This window comes from Plectropomus leopardus, chromosome 7, assembly GCF_026936395.1.
Source record: "Plectropomus leopardus strain MGB_pleo_1.0 chromosome 7, ASM2693639v1, whole genome shotgun sequence".
NCBI classification, from domain to species: Eukaryota; Metazoa; Chordata; class Actinopteri; order Perciformes; family Serranidae; genus Plectropomus; species Plectropomus leopardus.
In genome coordinates, this window is record NC_142182.1 from 2,017,584 (window position 1) to 2,040,550 (window position 22,967).

A 22,967-nucleotide genomic window follows, 5' to 3' on the forward strand; every position below is an offset into this window, starting at 1 on the left:
CACTGTGTTTCTGTTTTAAATGTTCAGTCTGGCATGATTTGATCTGATTGACTGACGGACTAAAAATTCACAGAGTTCAAATGTAACTATGACTCAGCACTTCTTCTTCTGCTGCTGTTAATTTTAAACAAATTGGGAACTTAAATGACATCATTTCCTGTGTGCTAATGGCAGAGTTAAGGAACCACTTTAAAAGTTTTAATCTCAGTATCAGAAACAAAACCTTTATTTACACAGAACAAACACAATTAAAAAATGTGTAATCAGCTGTTAAACTTTAGTTCAATAACAACTAAAACATATCAGACTCCGATTGTACTATTTACATTAAAAAAAGAAGAATTAAATGATTCAAACTCCCGTTTCCTCCATGTCCCCACAGTGTCTCATGACAGCAGAGACAACTGTTTTTCAGTCCAGAAAATCTCAGATTTCCTCAGTAAACCTGCTTCCTCTACCAGGATCCCGGAGACTTTAAAGTCCTGAAGTATAACTGAATATTTCTGTATTTTACAAACTCAGTAAAAGCACAAATCGGACCTCACACAGACAAAAACGATCTGGGCGTTTAATCGCAGGCTTATGTTCACGTTTTACGGTAACTGATTACATTTTTAACAAGGTAACTAGTAATCTGTAACTTATCATATTTCAAAGTAACTGGTCACATGTTCGTCAGTTAATCACAGAAGAAAATTTAGTCTGCCCTGAAATACACACGAACTGATCTATTTATCATCATCATCATCATCACCATCGTCATCACATCATCATCATCATCATCATCATCATCATCACCACCGTCATCATCATCATCATCACCATCGTCATCACATCATCATCATCATCATCATCATCATCATCACCACCGTCGTCATCACCATCATCATCACCATCCTCATCATCATCACCATCATCATCATCATCATCATCACCATCCTCATCATCATCACCATCATCATCATCATCATCATCATCTATCATTTCTGCTCCACAGTCACAGAGAGTTTCGCTGGTAAAATCTTGAGTGGGAGGTCTTCGAAAGTGTAAATGTATGGAAACACCCTGTCAGTGAAAGTGTGTGTGAAGGTGTGTATGTGTGTGTTAGTATCAGGATCAGAGAACGACAGCTTTCCTCCGTTCCAGTCCAGATTCACTCGGATCCTCTGAGGCTGCTTCTTCACCACGACGGTTTCTAAACCTGATGAAGAGAGAGCTGAGTATTCAGCATCAAAGAACGCTATTCTCCATAATCCAGACTCTATGAGTCCCTTCCTCTGGACAGACTCTGCTAACACACCCAGTGACCAGAGTTTACTGTCTCCGACCTGGACGTCCCAGCTGTGTGTCCCTGAGTTAAAGCCCTCAGAGCCGAGGACAGAGCAGTAATCAAACCTCTCTGGATTATCAGGAAGCTGCTGTCTCTTTCCTGCTCTCACACTGGTCAGATCCTCAGACAGGACAAGTCTTGGATGAGCAGTGTTTGGGTCCAGAATCAGAGGACTGTAGGAGACCATGTCCTTCATCTTGTTCCAGATGTTGAAGGTGAGGTTGCCCAGGTGTTTGGCCTCGTCTATCAGAGCTCCTGAGAGCAGCTGTGGATCCTCCAGCAGGGGGCGCTGCTGGACTCTGTCCACCGCAGCCTGGTATCTCTGCAGGAAGGAGACGTCTTCGGCTCTCAGCTCGTCCTCTGCGTCTCTGACCGTGTCTGAAAGAGCCGCTATCTCTCTGCTCAGAGCCTCCAGCTCCTCCTTCATCCTCTGACTCTTCTGCTCCTCTTCCTCCCTCAGTGCAGCCATCCTGGCCTCCTCTTCCTCCTCCAGAAACTGGTGGAGCTTCTTAAACTGCTCCTTAATCTGCGTCTCTGTGCGTCGGGCCTGGACATGAATGTGAGCTGCTGTCAGTTCAGACTTCACTTTAACTCGTTTAAAAACCTCTAACTTCTCCTTTAAGGGCTCCAGAGTCTCCTGAAGTTTCTTCTTGTGTTGTCGTGCAGCTTCATCGACGGGTCTGAATCTGTGGTCGCTGTGTTTTTCTGAATCTCTGCAGACGACACACACCGGCTGCTGATGGTCCAGACAGAAGAGTTTGAGTTTCTCAGAGTGCAGACTGCAGAGAGCCTCTGAAGCTCTCTGATCTCTCTCCTGTAAGAGACGCTCACACGGCCTCTTTAAGGCAAAGTTAGGAGGCAGTCCTTCCCTTGAGTGTCTTCTCTTACAAACTGGACACTCTCGTGTTTGTCTCTGTGTCCACCAGCTCTGCAGACAGTCTTTACAGAAGCTGTGGCAACACGACAGGATGACAGGATCTTTAAAAACGTCCTGACAGACAGAACAGCAGAGATCGTCCTCGAGTCTCGAAGCCATTTAGTCTCAGAGTGAAGCAGGAAACACAGCAGGCAGACAGCTCAGACACTCCCTGTCCCCAAAAATTTACTTTCACTTTGAGTCTTTGTTTCTGTAAAACTCTCCTTCACTGAGTTCAGTCTGCAGCTGTTTGAACTGGTCGTATTCCAGTATTCCCAGTATTCCCAGTATCTCCTCCTGCAGCTGTCCTCTCTCAGTGGAAGTTGTGGTTTTGGTCTGAAGGTGAATTGTCCTCCGTCTCTCCGTGTGTCAGTGTATCGTCTCAGTGAGACAGAATAAAAACCTGTTTTACCTGATTGTCTCAGGTGAGTCAGCTGATGGGCGGAGCTTCATCATATCAGTTTGTCAGGTCAAACTTTCATCCAAACTGGTGACTGATTAATGAAGAAAACACAAACGTGTCGTCCCCTGTTGATACTTTTTACTACTTTTGTCTTTCTCGTGACTCTTGTAACTGTGTAATTGTTCATTTATATAAAACGTTATTACCAATAGTCTCATCACACAAACTAAACTTTTCAGCCTTTTCTTCAAACTAACAGAAAATCATGAGTTTGAAACATAAACCTGAGCCTCAGGCTACGTTTAAGCAGAGCTCCGTTTACTGTGGTTTTTAAATGTATTACCTTGATCGTCTCAGACTCTGGCTGCTTCATACGTACAGGGATATTTTCATACAGCAGCTGCTGTATAAAAACAGGCCTAATTTTCTAATAGTAAAGTTTGGACGCTGTGTAAAACCTAAATAAAAACAGGATGCAAAGATTTGCAAATCTTTTTTCAACCTATATTCAATAGAATACAGTACAAAAACATGATATTTAAAGTTCTAGGTCATTAAATTTACTATTCTTTTTATAAATATACACTCATTCTGAAGTTCATGCCTGCAAAATTTGCAAAAATCAGAACTGGAGCATGTTTACCGCCGTTTGACGACACCTTTTCTTTTAACAACACTCGGAAAGTGTTTGATAACTGACACTGACAGCTGATGTTTTAAACGTGAAATTCTTTCCCATTCTTCTGACGTCAGTGTGTAAACAGTCTGAGGTCTCCGTTGTCGTATGCTGTGCCTCATAATGGTCCACACATGTTGAATGGGGGACAGATCTGGACTGCAGGTGGGACAGTCGTAGCTGCACTCTTTTAATACAAAGCCACGCTGTTGAAACACGTGCAAAATGTGTCTCATCGTCTCGCTGGAATCAGCAGGAACGTCCCTGAAAAAGACGTCATCTGGATGGCAGCACATGTTGCTCCAAAACCTGTGTGTACGTGTCAGCGTCATGGTGCCTTCACTGATGTGATGTGATGTTACCCATAATGCATGCAATGAAGTTTGAGCTGGTAACAATCTGGATAGACCTTTTCCTCTTTAGCCCAGAGGACACGACGTACAAAATTTCCAAATTTCTAATTTCCATTTTGTGTCAGTCCATCTCAGACGAGCTCAGAGACGTCTGCGGCGTTTCTGTTGGTTGTTGATATCTGGCCTTCACCTTGCATGGTAGAGTCTGAACTTGATGAACTGTGTTTCCTGACAATGGTTTTCCAAAGTGTTCCTGAGCCCACGTGTTCAAATCCTTCATACGGTCATTTCAGGGCAGTCTGAGGGGTTGAAGGTCACGGCTGCTCAGTGTTGATTTTCAGCCTTGTCCCTTATAGAGTGGTGAAGGCATGGCGTATTTTTGTAGGCCAACCAGGAAGTTAGGATCACACCGGTTGCCTCGTCAAAAACCTTAAAAGATTTTTGAATGGGATTTTTCGATTATCGCCAGAAATGAGCTCTGTCTAATTATCAGCTAAAATTAAAAGATAATTCAGAAAAATTAAAAGGTAAAAAGACAAATTAAAAGATGAATTAAAATTCAACATCACCATTCAACATCAAGTGATTTAAAAGAAGTCAGTGATTCGGCCAGCCTTATCTCCTCAGGCAGGTCGCTCTGAAGCCGAGGGGCCTGATGGCGAAAACACGAACCTTTGGTGTGAGCTTTAGTTGAGCTTAGATTTTAAGCTTTGTGAGCATCCCACAACCTTTACAGACTACTGTCGCTCCCAACATTTTTGCCTGTTTCTGCAGACATCAACCTCAGAATGAGTGTGTATTTATAAAAAAATGATAAAGTTTATGAGTTTTAACATTAAATATAATGTCTCTGTACTGTATTCAACTGAATAAAGGTGGAAAAAAATTGTAAATCACTGCATTCTGCTTTTATTTATGTTTTAAACAGCATCCACTTGGAAACTGGGGTTGTGAATGTGTGCAGGTTTAACAGGAACAGGTTTCTGTTTCTCTTTTCTCTGCTTAATAAAGGCTTGTGTTTCTCCTGCGTATATTTATCTAAATGATTGGTCACACTGCTTTTACACATCGCACCAAGTGTTTTGAAATTAGGGTTTTAGATACTAAGCTTCCTTTTTTAATATATTTTTTTACCAGTCTTGGGGATTTGTCTCTTTAAGATGTCAGCGTCATTAAACCACTTTACAGAGTTTTGTTCTTCATGTGTAAAAAAACACCTTCATAATAAGTAACATACATTAATAAAAAGGAACTTTCCACATCCTAAAATCATCAGAGACCACTAAACAAACAGGGCTGTCCTCCCACACATCTGGCTGGACCGCATCAAGCTCTTAGACAGCGGATTACTGACTTTTGGACGGTAGGGTATATGGGAATAATTTGGGGAAATCATATTAAAATACTGTGCTGAACACAATGTGAACTGATTGATTCCTCACCCCTTTATCCACCGATGCTCTGATGCTCAGCGAGATGCTGCCGGTCTCTCCCTTCACCATCGCCGTTCTCAGCTGGAAGTGCAAACCAGACAAAAAGTTCAACACAAAGTTAAACTGGTTTTCATTCCTCTCAGACTGGAAAATTAGTCCGTTAAGTTTAAAACTGTAATTACCTTCTCGTCTGTATCCTCCCACTCCACCTCGGACAGATCCACGCTGTTGTAGTTTGGCTTCGGCTTCAGTTTCTTTCCATCTTTGTACTGCAGGACAGACGACAGTGTTAATGTACACACTGATAGCACTGAAATACTCTATAACTGTACTTATAAATACTTTATATCTTCTTCCCTTAATGTATCCTTAAGGACAGAGATTCGTAACGCCTTTTGCTTTTGCAAAATGAGGCCAGTCGCAGCAGCCACATACATGCTTTTAGGATTGTAGGACATTTCTCAGATATTACTATGTTTCTAGGATTTTGGGAAGTTTCTTTGACTACAGTACATATTCCAAGAATTTTAGGATGTTTCTAAGGTTTGGGGATTTACGAAGATTTTGGGATGTTTCTAGGACTTGGCAAGGCAGCTTTATTTGTATAGCACATTTCATACGACAAAGTGCTTTATAGAGCAATAAAATATAAAAACATCATAAAAGATGCAGATTAATCAGAAAAGAGAAAATAGATAAGAAATACAAGTTTATAAATAAGTTTGTAGTTATTAGCGGGTGGGGCAGGCAGTGTAAAAAAAAAAAAAATGTTTTTAGCGTTGACTTAAAAGTTGTCAGAGTTTCTAAAATTTCAAAAATTCTAAAATTTAGGAGGTTTCTAGGATTTTATGACATCTCCAAGATTTTAGGACGCTTCTAGGACTTTAGTATATTTTTAGGATTTTAAGACATTAGGGTCCTGACCTCTGTCAGGAGGTGTGGGGGATCCTCCGCTGGCACTTTTTTGATAAACAAGATCTATTTGGATGCTGCTTCATGCACTTTGGCACCTTATTTATATTAAAGTATATATACTGTTTATATGCCAAGTGTGAATCAATTTGCTTTTGTTGTGAATCAGAAAATGGTTGGGGGGCCACCAGGCACCCTTTCAGGAACCGGATTTGGCCCCCAGCCCTGAAGTGGAGTATCACTGCTTCAGGACATCTGCTGCTCTGTATTCATTAAATAGAGATCTTGAGTTAAATCTGTCGTCTGCAGTCATGTTGAACTCACCAGAGGTCGAAGGTCAGGGTGGGCCAGGATGTAACCGTTGTTGGTGATGAGGAAGGCGTAGCCGTGAGCTCCCAGCTGTGGAAGAGGAAGAAGAAACACATAGACAGGAAGCTCCAGGAATGCTGCAAATTTAAAGCTTTTATTGTGAAAAGCAACCAACTTTTCTACACATCCAATCAGGAGCTCACCATGTATCTGGGCGCCAGCTTCATCACCTCCATCAGTGGGATGTCGGAGCCGACCACGCCCAGCAGGATCCCATGGGACAGCTGGAGAGACAGGCAGCAGGGTTACTATGTTACTACTGTATTACACAGAAGAAACATGAATAAATAAATGCAATATGTGCAATGCCAAAATCAGCTTATCAGTATGGATCATGAAAGTTTGAACAGGCAGTACAGGGAGAGTCAGGGTGCACACAAAACACTTGCTTAGAGATTTCAGTTTTTGCTCTTTCTTTAAAAACAAATTAATGAAAGACCTGTTTTATTGTTCTACTCGTTTGCAAAATTTGCAATACGAGACAAAACAAAAGACACATTTGCTCCCTTGATTCTCTCCACTGTTTCCCCATCAAAGAACTCATTCAAGGTTTTTGACAGATCCAAAAGAAAATGCAGATCAAATCTGTCCCGAAAATGTTAATGACATTAAGATAGTTTTGCAGTCAGTGTGCAAACATGATCGACACAATGTGAGGTTGTATTTATTTTTAGACACGTGACAGGATGAAAACAAAAAAAAAGCAGACATCATCCCGTTTTCAGCTGCACAAAAAACCCCACAAAAACCTGCTAACATCTGGCTTTTCAATGCAATGGGAAAAGTTACAATCAGCATTCACACCCGGGTCAACAGTCGTTGCAGGTTTTTATCGCCTCCGGCTCTGACGGCATTAATGGAAACACAACAGAGTGGATTCACTAATTTCAGTTAACTGGCAAGAAGCAATTATGTGCCACCCAAAATTACCATCTGTCTCTGCCCAAGTAGCTCACGTGTTTGAAGAAAATACTAAATACATAAGATATATATATTTTTATGAAAGTAATCAGCATAAAGTTTTCACTGACTTCCATCCATGCTGTTTTTTACGGTCAGCCGGTTATCTGGCCTGTCTGTGATGTCGAACATGACATAAAAAAACAAATAAAAAAACCCACACATACACACACAGAAAGGCATACTTGTCTGCTGCAGAGCCGTGTACACAACTTTACTCTACTGGCAATGGGTCAGTACTCTATAGCCTATTTTTAGCAGGTTTACTTGTGTTAAAAAACGCGCGTGTACGCTTTAATTTTGGTGGAAAAAGGGTTTTTTCAGCGTGCAAAGGCCTTTAGAGGAGACCGAGCCGACACTGACCGTTTCCTTCTTCTTGCTGAACACCGGCATGGCCACCGAGGTCATCAGCAGCAGACTCTGAGCTTTGGTGGTGAAGAGCTGAGACAAAAAAAAAATCAACAAGCAGTGAGTTATTTTCTTAATTTAGTAACTTTCAAACATGAATGATGGATCAAAGAAAAAGTTTTAAATGAGATAAAGACATTTAATTTCAATTTATACTAAATATAAGGGAAACCCTCTCAAGGCACTCTTGAGATAAAATGCATTCACAAAAAATGACCCAGACTTAAGTTCACAGTGACCTTTGACCACCGAAATCTAATCAGTTCATCGTGGAGTCCAAGGACACGTTTGTGCCAAATGTGACAGTATGACATCACATGCAGTAGTGCAGCTCTGAGGTTGAACTCCAGATGGTGATGTAGGACTACTACAGTACTGTGTACATTTAAAAGCACCATGGTGGTAACAGTACTACAATCACTATAGTATTAGTATTTGTTAATATATTTATGACTTCCTCCAATTATAAAATATTTAATTTTTATGTGTAAAATGTCTTAAAATCATATTTTTCTGCACGTTAAATCCTGCAGGACGAACAACGGATTGTATCTAAAACTACAAACTCTTCTTCTTTACCTCCTTAGTGTTGGGCAGCTGCCGGAGCGATGGAGGAAAAGGCCCAGAGGATCATGGGAGAATGAGTTGAAACACAGGGAGAAAACAGACAGATGAAGATGAAGTGATGATGATGATGATGATGATGATGATGATGATGATGATGATGGTGACTGTACAGTATGTTGACTTAGGAGTAGTTCACCCCAAAACGAGAATGTATAAAAAGATTTATGACTTTGTTTCTGATGCTCTTAAAAAATATGAATCCCATTGATAAATAAAGAGCTGCTCTCTGATTGGCCGGCCTCGGCTCACCACAGTGTCCATGTAGGCTTCCGTCCAAATGATGTCATGGTCGTGGTTGATGACCATTGGCCGGCTGAGCACGTGCAGGTACTCCATGACGTTCTCCTGCACGTCGGCCAGCGTGGAGATGTGTGTGTAGTAACCTGAGAGAACACACAGAAACACACTGTTTATACACACACACACACACACACACACACACACACACACACACACACACAGACTGTCTGCTGACCTTTATTATTGCAGGCGATCCACTTGGTGTTCTGAGCGAAGGTCATCTCTCTGCCGATCAGGTAGGTGAAGACTCGCACCTGTAAAAAAAAAAAAAACAAAAACAGAAAAAACCCCAAACAATTAATGGTTACTAAATATTTAGTAAAATTACCACAGAGGTGATGTTTCGAGGTACATGGTCTTCATCAGACAGGTTAACAACACAGACGCATGCCTTTAAATACATATACATATAAATATATATAAATATATAAATATATAAATATATATATATATATATATATATATATATATATATACACACACATTTGTTATATATTATTTTTATATATTATATATTATTATTTTTTATATATAAAACAATTACAATGGATGTCATAACTGTTTTGAAATGCAAAACAATGAATTTGAAAACATGACTTAAAAATGTAATTAGCTAATGAAATTCTGCAATTAATCACTCCCATTATTTTAGATAAGAAGACCTGGTGTTTAGGACGTCATTCAGAACAACTCGAATTTTGTGTGAAAAACACCCATTTGTCACGTTAAATGACATCCAAAATCAATCGGAACAAGTTGAATATCGTGGTAGAAAACATCGGGCCGCTCGCTCTCACCCTGCGCTCCGGCCAGTTGAACTCCTGAAAGACGGACTCAAAGTCCTCCATGGCTCCGTCTGTGATCAGCATGATGGCCTGGTTACACATGCTGCCCTGACCGTTCGCCCTCGCCTGCACACACACACGCACGCGCGCGCACGCACGCACGCACGCGCACACACACACACACACACACACACACACACAAAAGCACAACTTCAAATGACTCCAGATTCAAAACACAACATCAGAACTGTCACAGCGACTGTTCAGTGATCAGTCTGCATCATATTCCCTTGACGATTTAAGTCCTCCACGCAAAGTTTTATGATTTATTCATAGAGTTCGTGCTGAATCGGGGCTGGATTACTGACCAAGCAAAGCAGCAACAGTTTGAGGGCTGCACGGCTCCAGGGGCCCTCAAATCCCCCAAAGGCTCACCATGTGTCAACCAGGGACTGTTTAGTGCATTTTAGGCGCTTTTCATTCTTTAATTTTTGATAATTTTGTCTGTGTTGATGCATGTGTCCTAAATGTAGTCCAGATTGTGTATTTGAGTGTAATCAGTGAATTTGCAGCTCAGCTCCTACAATAAGTCTAAAATACACTGTGGAAACTAAATAGTTACATTCAGACTGTTCAGGTCCAAAAATGCTCCATTGAAACCCATTCAAACTGACATTTTTGATCCCACAGCCATCAGAGCAGAAAAACAGGACTTGTATTATTTCTGGGTGTCATTCTGGGCTTTTGACTCTGAATTTGTCATTTTGACTATTTTCCACCTGATGAGGTCATTTTGACCATATTTGGCATATGGAGGAAATACATGCTATTTCCACTAGGTGACCTGTCACAGTCAATGTAGCTGCTGATCACTGACATATCCCAGACTGTCAGCAGCTACACTCACACACTGACAGATCCCAGACTGTCAGCAGCTACACTCACACACTGACATATCCCAGACTGTCAGCAGCTACACTCACACACTGACAGATCCCAGACTGTCAGCAGCTACACTCACACACTGACATATCCCAGACTGTCAGCAGCTACACTCACACACTGACAGATCCCAGACTGTCAGCAGCTACACTCACACACTGACATATCCCAGACGGTCAGCAGCTACACTCACACACTGACATATCCCAGACGGTCAGCAGCTACACTCACACACTAACATATCCCAGACTGTCAGCAGGAAAGAAAGTAAACAAACAAATAATCTACTTTGTGTGTAACATACTGAAAAAAATGTTTTTTTTAATTTTTTTGGGTTTTTTTTCCATCTAAAAACATTGTGGCATAATGACAAAAACCTTGTATTTAAAGGGTTAAAATTCTGAAAATTAATCATTTTTTTAAATTCATGTTTAGGACTAATGTTGGTTTACAATTAACTCAATAAAAGCAGAAAATCATATTGCTGTATAATAATTTTTATAGCCTGATTTGGAAAAGCACATTTTGTGTGCAGAGCAGTGAGAGTATTATAAACTGCACAAAAATTAATAATGTGTAAAAATCAAAGTTGCTACTAATCACTGACATATCCCAGACTGATGATAAAAAATATTTACTTAAATGTGTATTGAAAAGTATTTATTTTTGAAGTGCTTTTGTTCCTGGCATTTAAAGGGATAACATTTTAAAATTAATAAATATTTGATATTTATGATTAGGGCTGATATTGGTTAAAAAAATCAAGTCAGTAAAGGTAGAAAATAACAATAATGTATAATATTGTTGAAGCTGGATTTTAAAAAAGCACATTTTGTGCGCAGAGCGATATGAGTGTGTATGAACATAAAAAAATGAATTAATATTAACGCGGCCCTCAGTCTTGTTTTCTTTTCTTTTTGCTCTTTCGGTCATTGAAGGACACAAACCTCATTGAGGATTTTGAAGGACTCCTTCATGGCGTTCTTGATCTTCGCTTCTCCTTTAACATGCAGCTCGTCCACCAGCAGCTTAAAGTGCTGAGAGACAAAGAGAGACACATTTATGACATCAGTGGACTGTAACGGCTTTTTCTTCTTTTGTTCAGGTTTAAAGATATTTGTGTCTTTGGAAACTGAGCAAATTATTTGGATTTCTTTCAAAAACATAGCAATAAAAGCAACAAGAAACTTTGCAGGAAATGTCCTGAAAAATGTAAAAAAAAAAAAAAAAAAAAAAAAAACATTGACAAGAGAATTACCTAAAAAGTTTTAAACTGGCAAGAATTATTATAAAATTAGAAAAATAAAATGTCTGGAAAACTATATTTATCATTATATAGTTTTATATTCAAAATTATGTAAAATGTAAAACATAAAAAAAATCAAAAAACAACCAGAAAACTATTCAAGTTAGCTGTAGTCATTGTGTTTATAGTTTTATTTGAGTTAAAGATCCAAATACTTGAATACTTCTTCTACAACTAACAGAGTACTGCACACACACACACACACACACACACACACACACACACACACACACACACACACACACACACACACACACACACACACACACACAAGGAGTTCCCGAATGACTTGCTGCGGTTTGTCACGTCAAGAATTAGGCCAATGGGTCGGCCTAAAATAACGCTGAAGTGTATCCCTGTGTGTGTGTGTGTGTGTGTGTGTGTGTGTGTGTGTGTGTGTGTGTGTGTGTGTGTGTGTGTGTGTGTGTGTGTGTGTGTGTGTGTGTTGGCTGCTGCGACGCCTCTTCAGCTCTTTAAGCCTCCGTGAAGCAGATAATGGTCTTACCTCTCTGTTGTCCAAGTCGGCCTGGACCAGAGTTCCTTTGAAGCACGGCTCCACGTAGCGGACGTAGTCAGTGTACTGCACACAGGAGGACACAGGTTCGAATCCCAGCACCACTAACAGCAGCATCTCAGTGCACACATTGCAAGTACAAATACACAAAAGCTCTCCTCAAAGCTTCAGTATGTAGGATTTAGGTGTATGATCAGTGTGTTTTATTTACTGTATAATAACCTGAAAATCTGGATTATTGTGTTTTTGTTTCCTTAAAATGAGGCGTTTATTTCTGCATAGAGAGCGAGTCCTTGTCTGCAGAGATCGCCATGTTTCTACAGTAGCCCAGAAGGGACAAACCAAACATGAGTTATTTTCTTTTTTGTTTTTTTACCCATCCTCTACGGAGCAGTTAGCAGCCGTGTGCAGCTCTCAGAGACAGACTTTAAATCTTCTGTCAGGCGCACCAACAGCTGTTTTAACCTAATGTACACGTACGGGGAAACGCGCAGACACGGGGACTACATGCAAACTCCACACAGAAAGGACCTGGGACGGCCGGGACTCAAGTCCGGCACTTTCCAGTGTGTGTGTGTGTGTGTGTGTTTATGCCTGTGACAGGCAGGACAAGAGGAGTCGCTCGTGGCGGTGTGACTTCAGTCGTAGTGAGTTTAAACTCTGCTTATGTAGAAAGAATGAACTGATATCTGAATATGTGATAACAGAACAAAGACTGTGGATCTGTGCTGATGCCGCCGTTGTTTGACTCTGTGTAAAAATGCAAAGGCAGCATAAAAAGTGACTTCAAAGCGACTCTAAAAAAAAGTTAGTTTTCTCACAGCGATGACGTTGACGAAGTCGTTCTCTCCCAGCGTGTCCAGGATGGTGTTGATGGTGTGTTTGGCGATGGTCATCTTCAGCCCCTTCATGCTGCCGCTGATGTCCACCATGATGATGATGTCTTTGGGAGACGTGGCGGCCTGGATGTACCTGAACACAGCACGACCAAAGACTGAGTGTTTGATCATGTCACTGATTGAAATTCACTTGTTTCATTACATTTATTAACCCTCTCAAACCTGAGCACACTGACTTGATTTCTTTCAAAAACACGGGAGAAGGTAAAGGGAAAATAAGCAACGAAAGGAGAAATTACCCAAAATTTTGTAAGAAATATGTAAAACTGAACTGAAAAAATAGAAAATAAATAATAATAGTAATAATAATAATATAAAAAAATAGTTTCAAAAAATAACCTACAAAAAATAATTTTGTAACAAATTTTAGAGCTTTAACACTGATTGTCATCAGTTTTCTAACACGGGAAAAAAATATAATTAGCAACTTGGAAAGAAATTTTCCATAAATTAAAAAAAAAGTAAAAAATGACAAGGACATAAACTGAAAATTAGCTTGTGGTATTAATAGATATATTTAATATTAATATAGTATATAATTCTTAAAAATAAAAAAAAAAAAAATATATACTATTTATATACTGTGTGTATATATATATATATATATATATATATATATATATATATATGGTATATATAAAGGGTTAAAAAGAGCATCATTTTATTTTTGTAACTTGACTTTAATGATAAAAAGAAATAAAAATGTGTCGCTCGGAGTTGCAGGCAGCAGCTTTTTGTTCCGGCTCAGCTGCAGCGATGCAGCGTGACGAGGCGTTCGGGGACATATGTGGCTCTCTGGTATTATTTAGAAATGCATGAACAGCCGCATATGGTGCCATGTGGGCAGCAGTGACCCGGCTAAGGAAGGAGCTTATCGTCTTTTCCAGAGGATCAGGACTCTGGCTGGCCGCTGCTCAGCCGACACACGGCCAGCAGGCTGAAGCTCAGCGGCACACACGGCGTTTTCTCTCTTTGTGTGTCATAAAGTTAAATTTTCTAAATGTACAGTATTAGCATTAGGAAACTACAAAATGCTTACTTATGACATATATCCTTGGCAATTTGCATAATTACCCCCAATTTGCATAATCACATATATACTGACAGTAAACCAGCCACTGCTGGGCCAATTTATCTTGTTGGTTTTGGGTTTTTTTGAGGACGATGAATCAATTTCTGATCAGCTGCTGTTACATGTGTTACTTGTTTCATATAATTTTCTGTTCTGATCATTTTGGATATAATGATGAGGTGGGACTTGTGTGTCCCACCTCATAAACATCACTTTATTAAACTTTCTTTGCATTTACCAGCTGTGCATCAGCTCAGTGTGATGGTCTGCGAATACAAATGTTCACTTCATTATTCTGTTCATGTGTTTATAAACACGGCACCACTTATGACTGATCTGAAGTTATTTCAATTATTTCAAATACATAAAATAGACAGAGCGAGTTATCGGTCTAATCCGGTCGATTCAATGTCCTTTGAAACGTCATAATTCAATACAAATTCATCAAAATCAGCCCGACTGCAGTTAAAACGTGCAGCTTCTGGTTTAAAACTGAAATTCTGAATTTTGAAAATTCAAAATATCTTGAATTTTCAGCTCTCTTTGGAGAGAGCAGCGGACAATGACAGCAGGACGGACACCGGTGGAGACACCAGCAGAGACACAGGCGGTCAGTGAGAGCGGAGTGGACATTCGGAGACACCGTTGGACAATGAGAGGAGCGGATCGGTCCGCATCAGTATCTCATCCCCGACTTTGTCAGTCTTCGTTAGAGCCGCAGCGTGATGACACCACGGAAAACAAAAAATAAATAATTTAAATTAAAGAACAACGTAAAGTTGACTTGTTATTTTGTTTTCGTTTTCTTGTTTATTTGTTTTGTCGTTTCAGGCAAATAATGCAAAAAACACGTCACGTTTTCCAATGTTTGGTTCATACAGAAAAATAAACAAAATTTTATCTTTTAGTTTTTTTAGTTTTCCAGGCGGAATAGAATATTTGAATGAATGGATAAAACACAGACTGATCACACATATTACCCACCAACATCTCTCACTGATCCCAGACTCAAGCACTCTGAAGCTCGGCCTGGACCTGAACTCACCAGTTTCTGTTCCTGCAGTCAAAAGCTGCCACCCCGTTGGAGTCCGGAGTCCATTTAATACCTGAGAGACACACAGAGTCAGTTCACAGCACATCTGCCGCTCTGACTCTCAGGATATTACTGTCAAACCTGGAAATGCACGAGCAACAACAAACTAACAAACACACGATGTGCACTGTATATCATCAGTAATGCATACTGCAGATTCAGGACCAGTTTGTTTATAAGAGCAGTTTGGCAGAACACATAAATACCTCTCACAGATGTTTAATTTTATACATTTTTATGTTTGTAAGGACTCATTGAGACTATCAAACACTCTTCAGCCCAGCTGAAATCATACTGAGCCATGTCTTCCAGAACTAACAAATATATGTAAAATGTACTTTTTAAAGTCCTGTAAATTGCTTTGCTATTATTAAAATTAAAGAAAAATGTTTGGCGTCTGTGTTTGACTGAAAGCAGCTGGCAGGCCGAGCCTCCGACGAAGAGACAAACCAAACAAACACGGGCCTTACGCAGGCGATCAGTTCGTTTACAAGATGTTACAAAAAGTCGAATTAGTGCGACTAAAACTGGACTTTTAACTCTTTAACATCCACTGTAACTGCACGTTTGACATTTTTGTGATCAAATTGCTTTTCTAAAAACTTGGCAAGGTCTAATATTTCATACAAATGTTTTTATACAAACATGCATGTTACTATCTTAAATACTATTATTATTGAATTAAATATGTGGTTGTTTTTTTTACCATACATTCTCATGAGATTTTGTTACTTAATTTATTTGCTTATTTGCTTATTTTTTGAGGTAAAAAACATATACTTCATTTTTTATTTTTATCTATTTGTTTGTTTAATTATTTAATGTGTTTATTGTATAAAGTTACTTTTATTTCCATATTGGTATTATATTACATCGACTTTGGCTGTTTTTACGGCATTATACTGGAAAAATGTTGGGGGGAGGGGTCTTAATAAACTGATGCATTTTGTTAATATATTTTACGGTTTAAAATGAAGCCAGAGTTTGCTCAGCATCATTTTATTGTATAATGTTTGACTTTAACTTGTACTTAAGTTATCTGTACTTTTACTCAAGTATGGTTTTCAGGTACACATTTACAATTACTACAATTCTGAAGACACTTTTGTTCACTTCACTTTGGGACAAATTATAAAGTCCATCAGTCTGTTCGTATCAAAAACTGTAAAACTAATTAAACCTCTCAAACATTTTTTTTCTAAATTGACAGCAAACAGACAGTATCTTCAGACGCAAAACATCTGCACTGATTATTGATGTACTGTGAATCAAAATGTTTGACTTTAAAAATTAAAAAAAAAAGACAATTTTGCTGTTGTGTGACATTTCTGAATCTTATCTCAAAAACTGAACAGCATTTTGAATTCCGCCCTCATGTAAACTATTGCGGTCTGTGGGAAAATGCCATTTTTAGTTTTTCACTTAGGGGCAAATCAATCTTTGTAAAAACAAACGATCAATATCTCCATGCTGTCTAGGTAATTCTATAATTTTGTTTTGAGTGAAGTTTTAGCAGCAGTTTGAAATCTGCCTTTCCATGCACAGACAGCTGATATCCTGCCCCCTGGTGGTCGGCTCAGTCACAGTGTGAAGCCGCTCTGGTTTCTCTCTGGGCCTGGAGCTCACTGGGATACTGACTTGGAGTATGAGGTTAAGAGTTCAAGCCTCTTGTGATGCAGAGTGCACATCCTAATGCAGAGTTTTACATTGTCTTCCACTTCGTCTGCATGCTGCTAAAAAGTTGTTTTTTCACTTTACATCTAGAGACAAAAACCAGCTCTCTTGAAGGTGAAACTCAAACTGACCGGGATAGATCCTGAAGAAGCCCGTAGAGCTGCCGAAAAACTGCCAGGTGAGCGTGGGATCCTTCTGGAAGTTACTAATGAAGACGTCGTTTAGCGCCTCAGAGTTGTAGATGGCGTTGAGGATGTTGGGATCTGCACACAGAGGACAGAAAAAAAAAGTAAAGCTTACAGGAAATATTGGGTACATTTCAGACGAGGAGGCGGACGCCCTTTTGACCTTTGTTGTAGACGTTGGTGGGAACCTGGATGTCGCTCTGCTGCGTGTTCACCGGCAGGTTGTTGAAGTGTTCGTTCTCCTCCAGGGGAAAATCTCCGCCCAGCTCCACGCTGTTCCCGTCCTCGTCCGCCGTGTTGATCATCATGGCGTTGTAGTAATCAAACTGATCGGGAGACAGGAAGAAGGCCATGAAGAAGATCCTGTAAGACACTGAATTAAAGGGGAAAAAGGAACTTTCCCCAGGTCATTTCCTTGTTTGTTTGTTTGTTTTTTACTTCCTTTTTTTATTTATTTCACACATTTTTAGGAAATTTTCTTGCACTTTTTTACTAATTTCTTGCAATTTTTTGGTCATTTCTTTTTCTTTCATTGATCATTGCCTTCTGCAATATTCTTCCAAAAACATTGGAAAAGGCAATGAGCAACTTGGTAAGAAATGGTCCACGATTTTAGTAGATTTAAAAAATTCATTTTCAAAAAGCTAAGGGAAAAAAAGGGAAAAAAGTTATAAAAACTATATTTCTAATTTTAACTGTTACATAGGAATTATTAAGAATTTTAAAGAACTTTCCCCAAGTCACTGACATGTTTTGAATTTCATTTATTTATTTATTTGCTTTAATTCATTTATTTATTTCACTTATTTTCAGGTAATGTTTTGCATTTTTAAAATAATTTCTTGCAATTTCTTCTTTTTGCTCACTGCCTGCTGCGATTTTCTGCATGTTTTCTTTCCAAAACATGGGGAAAAGGCGATGAGCAACTTCGTATGAAAATCCAAAACATGTGATTTAAAAAAAATTACTTTAAAAAAAAGCTAGGGAAAACCAAATTTATAATGATCATAATTACATATTTAAAATTATGTTAAAATTACATACATGTTTAATCACTTTTTGCCTCATTTTTATTTAATTTTTAAAACTTTTTTCTTTCTTTTTTAAACTAATTTCAGGTCATTTTCTTGTAGTTTTTACTTTTTTACTTTTTACTCTTTTTTTCTTGCATATTTTTGAGTCATTTCTCCTTTAATTGCTCATTACATTTTCCCCTTGATTTTGAAAGAAATCAAGCCTTAGAGAGACAGAACTGCTAATTGTAACAATTGGGCCTAAAGCAGTGAGACTTTTTTGCTTCCTAACAGTTTAGGGCAGCTGGACGGCACACTTTGTGCTGTTAATGTGATGCTGGTGTGCGTCGGTATATTTGTATAGTATATTTTCTGTGCGTCGTTTCTTTGCTGCAGTGTCGACCCAGTTTCCTCTCAGGATCAGTGAAGTTTGATCTAATCTAATTTCAGGTGTCAGCTGAAGCTTTAAAGCTTCAATCTGCTGCTGCTGCCTGTGATCAGGGTCAGCCCTCTGTTCCCAGGGTCCCGCCTCTCTTTATTGAAACTAACATTATAAAAAAATCGGTTAAGTCCAGCTTCACAGGTCAAAATGCAAAAACATGAAGGGAGAGGGACATTTCAAAAATAGTTTGTATGGTAAAAAAAATGTTGAGCCACTTTGGAGATATTAATGCATATTGGCTTGATTTCTTTCAAAAATATGAGAAGGCAATGAGCAACAAAAGAATTAAAAAAGTAAAAATTAAATACATTTTTTTAAAAAGCATACAATTTCTGAAAAGTACAAGAAAGTTACCTGAAAATTAGTTAGAAAAATAGGTAAAAAGTTATAGTAATTCTGCAACAGCTTGTTATTATGTTCTGTCATATAATATATAATATGTATAGTAATAGTATAGTAATATGCATATAATATAATAATATGTTGGTAAACTGATTAAAACCCTTAATGTGCAGGCGTCTCCTCACAGGTTGAAGCGGTATTTTTTTAAAAGGTGTAGCTTATATTTAAATGGGAATATTCAGAATTTCTTGTGCATCATTAAACACATATTTTTAAAATTTTTAAAATTTGGATCTTTAACAAAAAATTAAAATTAACCCATTGAAACATAAGTATATTTGCTTGATTTTTCTCAAAAACATGGGAAGAAAGCAATGAGCAATGAAAGAGGAAATGACCCAAAAATGAGCAAAAAAATAGTAAAAAGAAGAATATACCTAAAAAAAATACTATTAAAAAATAAAGAAAGACAGACAAAAGCAAAAATATTATAATTTTGTAAGATAATTTTAATTCCAGACATTTTTCCCTGTCTTTTTTTTTTTAATCTTCTTAATCTACTTCTTTCTTGTGGAACTTTTCTCATTTAGTTGTCCATTGCCTCTTTTTCCATGTTTTTGAAAGAAATCGCATCAGTGTGCTCTGGGTTCAAAGATTTCTGAGCAGCGTCTGAAAGCCAAAGACAAAGGATGCAGCTCCAGGATTCAAAGGGTTAAGAAAGCACAACATCAGGAGGCAGTGAGCTGGTTCGTGTTTTTAACATACTGACCCACAGAAACACTGAGTGAACATTCAACACGAGACCGGAGCACTGACCTGTAAGGACGCGTTGAATTCGTGGTACAGGTCGGCGTCCTCTGCAGACTCCGCTAACCTCTGAGACAGGAAACGGAAAAGTCAGCGCAGCGCAGAAAAGATCCGCCCGTTAACATCCTTTACTGCAGTGATTCTCAGCCGTTTTTTCGAATGTGACTCCGTAAAATTAAATATTTTCATCATCATCACAGGTGACACCAGTGAGAGCTGTGGACAAGACATTTCTGTGATTTTAGGACATTTCTAGGATTTTAGGATATTTCTCAGATTAGAAAGATTAGAATTAGAAGATTAGAGAATTTTGGGACATTTGGGGATTTTATGAAGTTTCTTGGATTTAAAAAGACATTTTGAGGATTTAGGATATTTCTGAGATTTTAGGACATTAGCGTCTTAGCTAGGACCTCTGACGGGGGTGTGGGGGATCCTTTACTGTTTTGATGCTGTTTGGAGACTAAAAGTACAAAAACAATTCACCGTGTGAATCCCTTTATTTTTATAGTGATATAGAAAACGGTTGGGGGGCCACAGGGACCGAATCAGGGGCCAGATCTGGCCTCTGGCCTTAGGTTGAGTATCACTGGGGAAACTGCTGGAGAATGAATGAATGTGGTTTTGAGGTGTTTTTGAGAAATGTCTCTGCACACCTTGTTGGTTTTTCTCTCTGTAATAGTCCCGCCTGCTGATGTCTTTTCACCACTGTGATCAGATGTGAAAAAAAAAACCAGACTGCACTCAGCTACATAACTCTAGGGCCGCGTCTCTGCCGTCATGTCATATCGTAAACTCATATCTTAAAATCTTTGGAGGCGGAGTGGATAGCGGCAAGTCCTCACCTTCACTGACTTCATCTTGCTCCCCAACATTCGCTCAATTTCATCGGAGTAATCCTTCACCAGGTCCTTCCCGTCCAGCTCCACCATCTTAATGATGGACTCCACGTCCTTCAGTTTCTGAAAGGCAACAAACACGGACTGAAAAACGATGCCAGAACTCCGTATTTGCCTCACTGATCGCAGGAAGAGAAGCAGCTGAGCCGGAGTCTGACTAACGGGATCAAAGAAATCAAGACGAGCGTTTGTGTTTTTCGTGTTTCTGTATTTGTCTGCTAAACTTCTGTGACGGCACATCGGCTGTCCGTGTTATTAAATCAGAGTTATTTCAGGGTTTCTCCAAACCGTCGAGTCAAACAGGTGAAAGAGCGAAACCGATCTGATGATGCTGGCAGTTTGTTTTGTTTCTGTCCGGTAATTCGGGTTGACGGATTAACCCTTGAGGCCCGCTTTAATATTTAACACACACGTATCACTCTGCGCACAAAAAGGTGCTTTTCTAAACTAAGCTTTAAAAAATATTACACATTAATATTATATTCTACTTTCATTGAGTTATTACTGTTTTTTTATTTACTAACATCAGTTCTAAATATAGATACCAAATATTCAGTTTTAACCCTTTAAATGTCAGGTTTTCTCATGCCATTATGTTTTTAAATGACTTTACATTAATTAGATTTTCTGCTTTCACTGAGGTTTTTTTCCAACATTAGTCCTAATTTTTTAATCTAAAATATTCATTAATTTTCAAAATTTTAATATTTAAATGTTACATTTATGTCATGATGCCACTGTGTTTTTGGATAAAAAACAAAACATAAAAATTTAATTATTTTCAATATAAGACACGCAATTTATTTTTTTTTCTTCCTGCTGATAGTCTGGGATATGTCAGTGTGTGAGTGTAGCTGCTGACAGTCTGGGATCTGTCAGTGTGTGAGTGTAGCTGCTGACAGTCTGGGATATGTCAGTGTGTGAGTGTAGCTGCTGACAGTCTGGGATCTGTCAGTGTGTGAGTGTAGCTGCTGACAGTCTGGGATATGTCAGTGTGTGAGTGTAGCTGCTGACAGTCTGGGATATGTCAGTGTGTGAGTGTAGCTGCTGACAGTCTGGGATCTGTCAGTGTGTGAGTGTAGCTGCTGACAGTCTGGGATATGTCAGTGTGTTAGTGTAGCTGCTGACAGTCTGGGATATGTCAGTGATCAGCAGCTACATTGACTGTGACAGGTCACCTAGTGGAAATAGCATGTATTTCCTCCATATGCCAAATATGGTCAAAATGACCTCATCAGGTGGAAAATAGTCAAAATGACAAATTCAGAGTCAAAAGCCCAGAATGACACCCAGAAATAATACAAGTCCTGTTTTTCTGCTCTGATGGCTGTGGGATCAAAAATGTCAGTTTGAATGGGTTTCAATGGAGCATTTTTGGACCTGAACAGTCTGAATGTAACTATTTAGTTTCCACAGTGTATTTTAGACTTATTGTAGGAGCTGAGCTGCAAATTCACTGATTACACTCAAATACACAATCCTGCCAAAATGTACGCCGTATTCATGAACACAGCCAGAAATTATCAAAAAATAAAGGATGAAGAGTGTAAAATGCAGGAAACAGTCCCTAAAGGGTTAAATGAAGCTGTGATGGGGAGAGGTGTGTTTTTGTTGTTGTTTTTGACAGCGAGGCTCTCTGAGGTAATCGGGCCACTTTCTCTGGATCAAGAAGCTGGAGGTGGATCAGCCGGCTGAGAGCGAGGAGGGACGGCCCAGTCTGCTTATTCACTCTCTGAATCACTCGATTAAGTCATTCGCTAATTCCAATTAGTCCAAGCAACCCACTTACTGACACGAACAGGTGAGCGGAGCCAAACGCTCAGTGTTACCTCAGCGGTCCTGTTTCTGATCTGCACTCATTCACACACAAACACCTGGAAGCTCAGGCTGGCATTTAAAGAAAAATGCATCCCTCATCTCCGTCATCTCTCTGGTAACGGTCAAAGGTTCACATCAAGTAGAGCGCCCAGAAGATTACGTTACATCAGTGCTAACAGACGCTCACCGAGGTTGAAGGAAATGAAGCAAAAAAGTTGTAAAACTTCCAAATAACTTTCTGAAAATTTCCCTGCATCATTATCTGAGCGTTTTAAATCTATATGTCGCTCACAGAAATCCAAACACAACTATTTTCACTAAACTGTAACGAAACAAAGTATATATATTTATATTGTTTTTGGGTGAGCTTTTCCTTCCTGATGCATGGATTCATCTTTTAGGGCTGATAAATATCTGCAAACTTTCTCTTAACCATTTAACTGTGCTGACTACGTGTGTCAGTCTCACTAAAACTGGACCTGCAAAATT

At 39.0% G+C, this 22,967-nt stretch overlaps 2 protein-coding genes across 3 annotated transcripts in view; both read right to left on the bottom strand.

Moving 5' to 3' along the window:
• The window catches only part of LOC121956328 (voltage-dependent calcium channel subunit alpha-2/delta-4-like), a 113,167-nt gene that overhangs the window by 79,873 nt on the left and 10,327 nt on the right, over positions 1 to 22,967 (bottom strand). For both annotated transcript variants that reach the window (XM_088079607.1, XM_088079606.1), the window contains 17 exons: positions 20,607 to 20,723; positions 19,771 to 19,830; positions 17,321 to 17,483; positions 17,104 to 17,235; positions 15,251 to 15,311; positions 13,056 to 13,206; positions 12,226 to 12,300; positions 11,362 to 11,451; positions 9,485 to 9,598; positions 8,863 to 8,941; positions 8,637 to 8,770; positions 8,340 to 8,357; positions 7,716 to 7,793; positions 6,536 to 6,616; positions 6,348 to 6,422; positions 5,294 to 5,380; positions 5,121 to 5,192 (listed from right to left, as the gene is read on the bottom strand). In XM_088079607.1, the coding sequence (XP_087935733.1) occupies positions 5,121 to 5,192; positions 5,294 to 5,380; positions 6,348 to 6,422; positions 6,536 to 6,616; positions 7,716 to 7,793; positions 8,340 to 8,357; positions 8,637 to 8,770; positions 8,863 to 8,941; positions 9,485 to 9,598; positions 11,362 to 11,451; positions 12,226 to 12,300; positions 13,056 to 13,206; positions 15,251 to 15,311; positions 17,104 to 17,235; positions 17,321 to 17,483; positions 19,771 to 19,830; positions 20,607 to 20,723 (1,587 nt within the window). The remainder of the gene's footprint in view (positions 1 to 5,120; positions 5,193 to 5,293; positions 5,381 to 6,347; positions 6,423 to 6,535; positions 6,617 to 7,715; positions 7,794 to 8,339; positions 8,358 to 8,636; positions 8,771 to 8,862; positions 8,942 to 9,484; positions 9,599 to 11,361; positions 11,452 to 12,225; positions 12,301 to 13,055; positions 13,207 to 15,250; positions 15,312 to 17,103; positions 17,236 to 17,320; positions 17,484 to 19,770; positions 19,831 to 20,606; positions 20,724 to 22,967) is intronic.
• Positions 846 to 3,359, bottom strand: LOC121956885 (nuclear factor 7, brain-like). The gene has a single exon (XM_088079617.1). It carries the CDS (start codon positions 2,364 to 2,366, stop codon positions 981 to 983), a length of 1,386 nt encoding a protein of 461 aa, XP_087935743.1. The 5' UTR covers positions 2,367 to 3,359; the 3' UTR covers positions 846 to 980.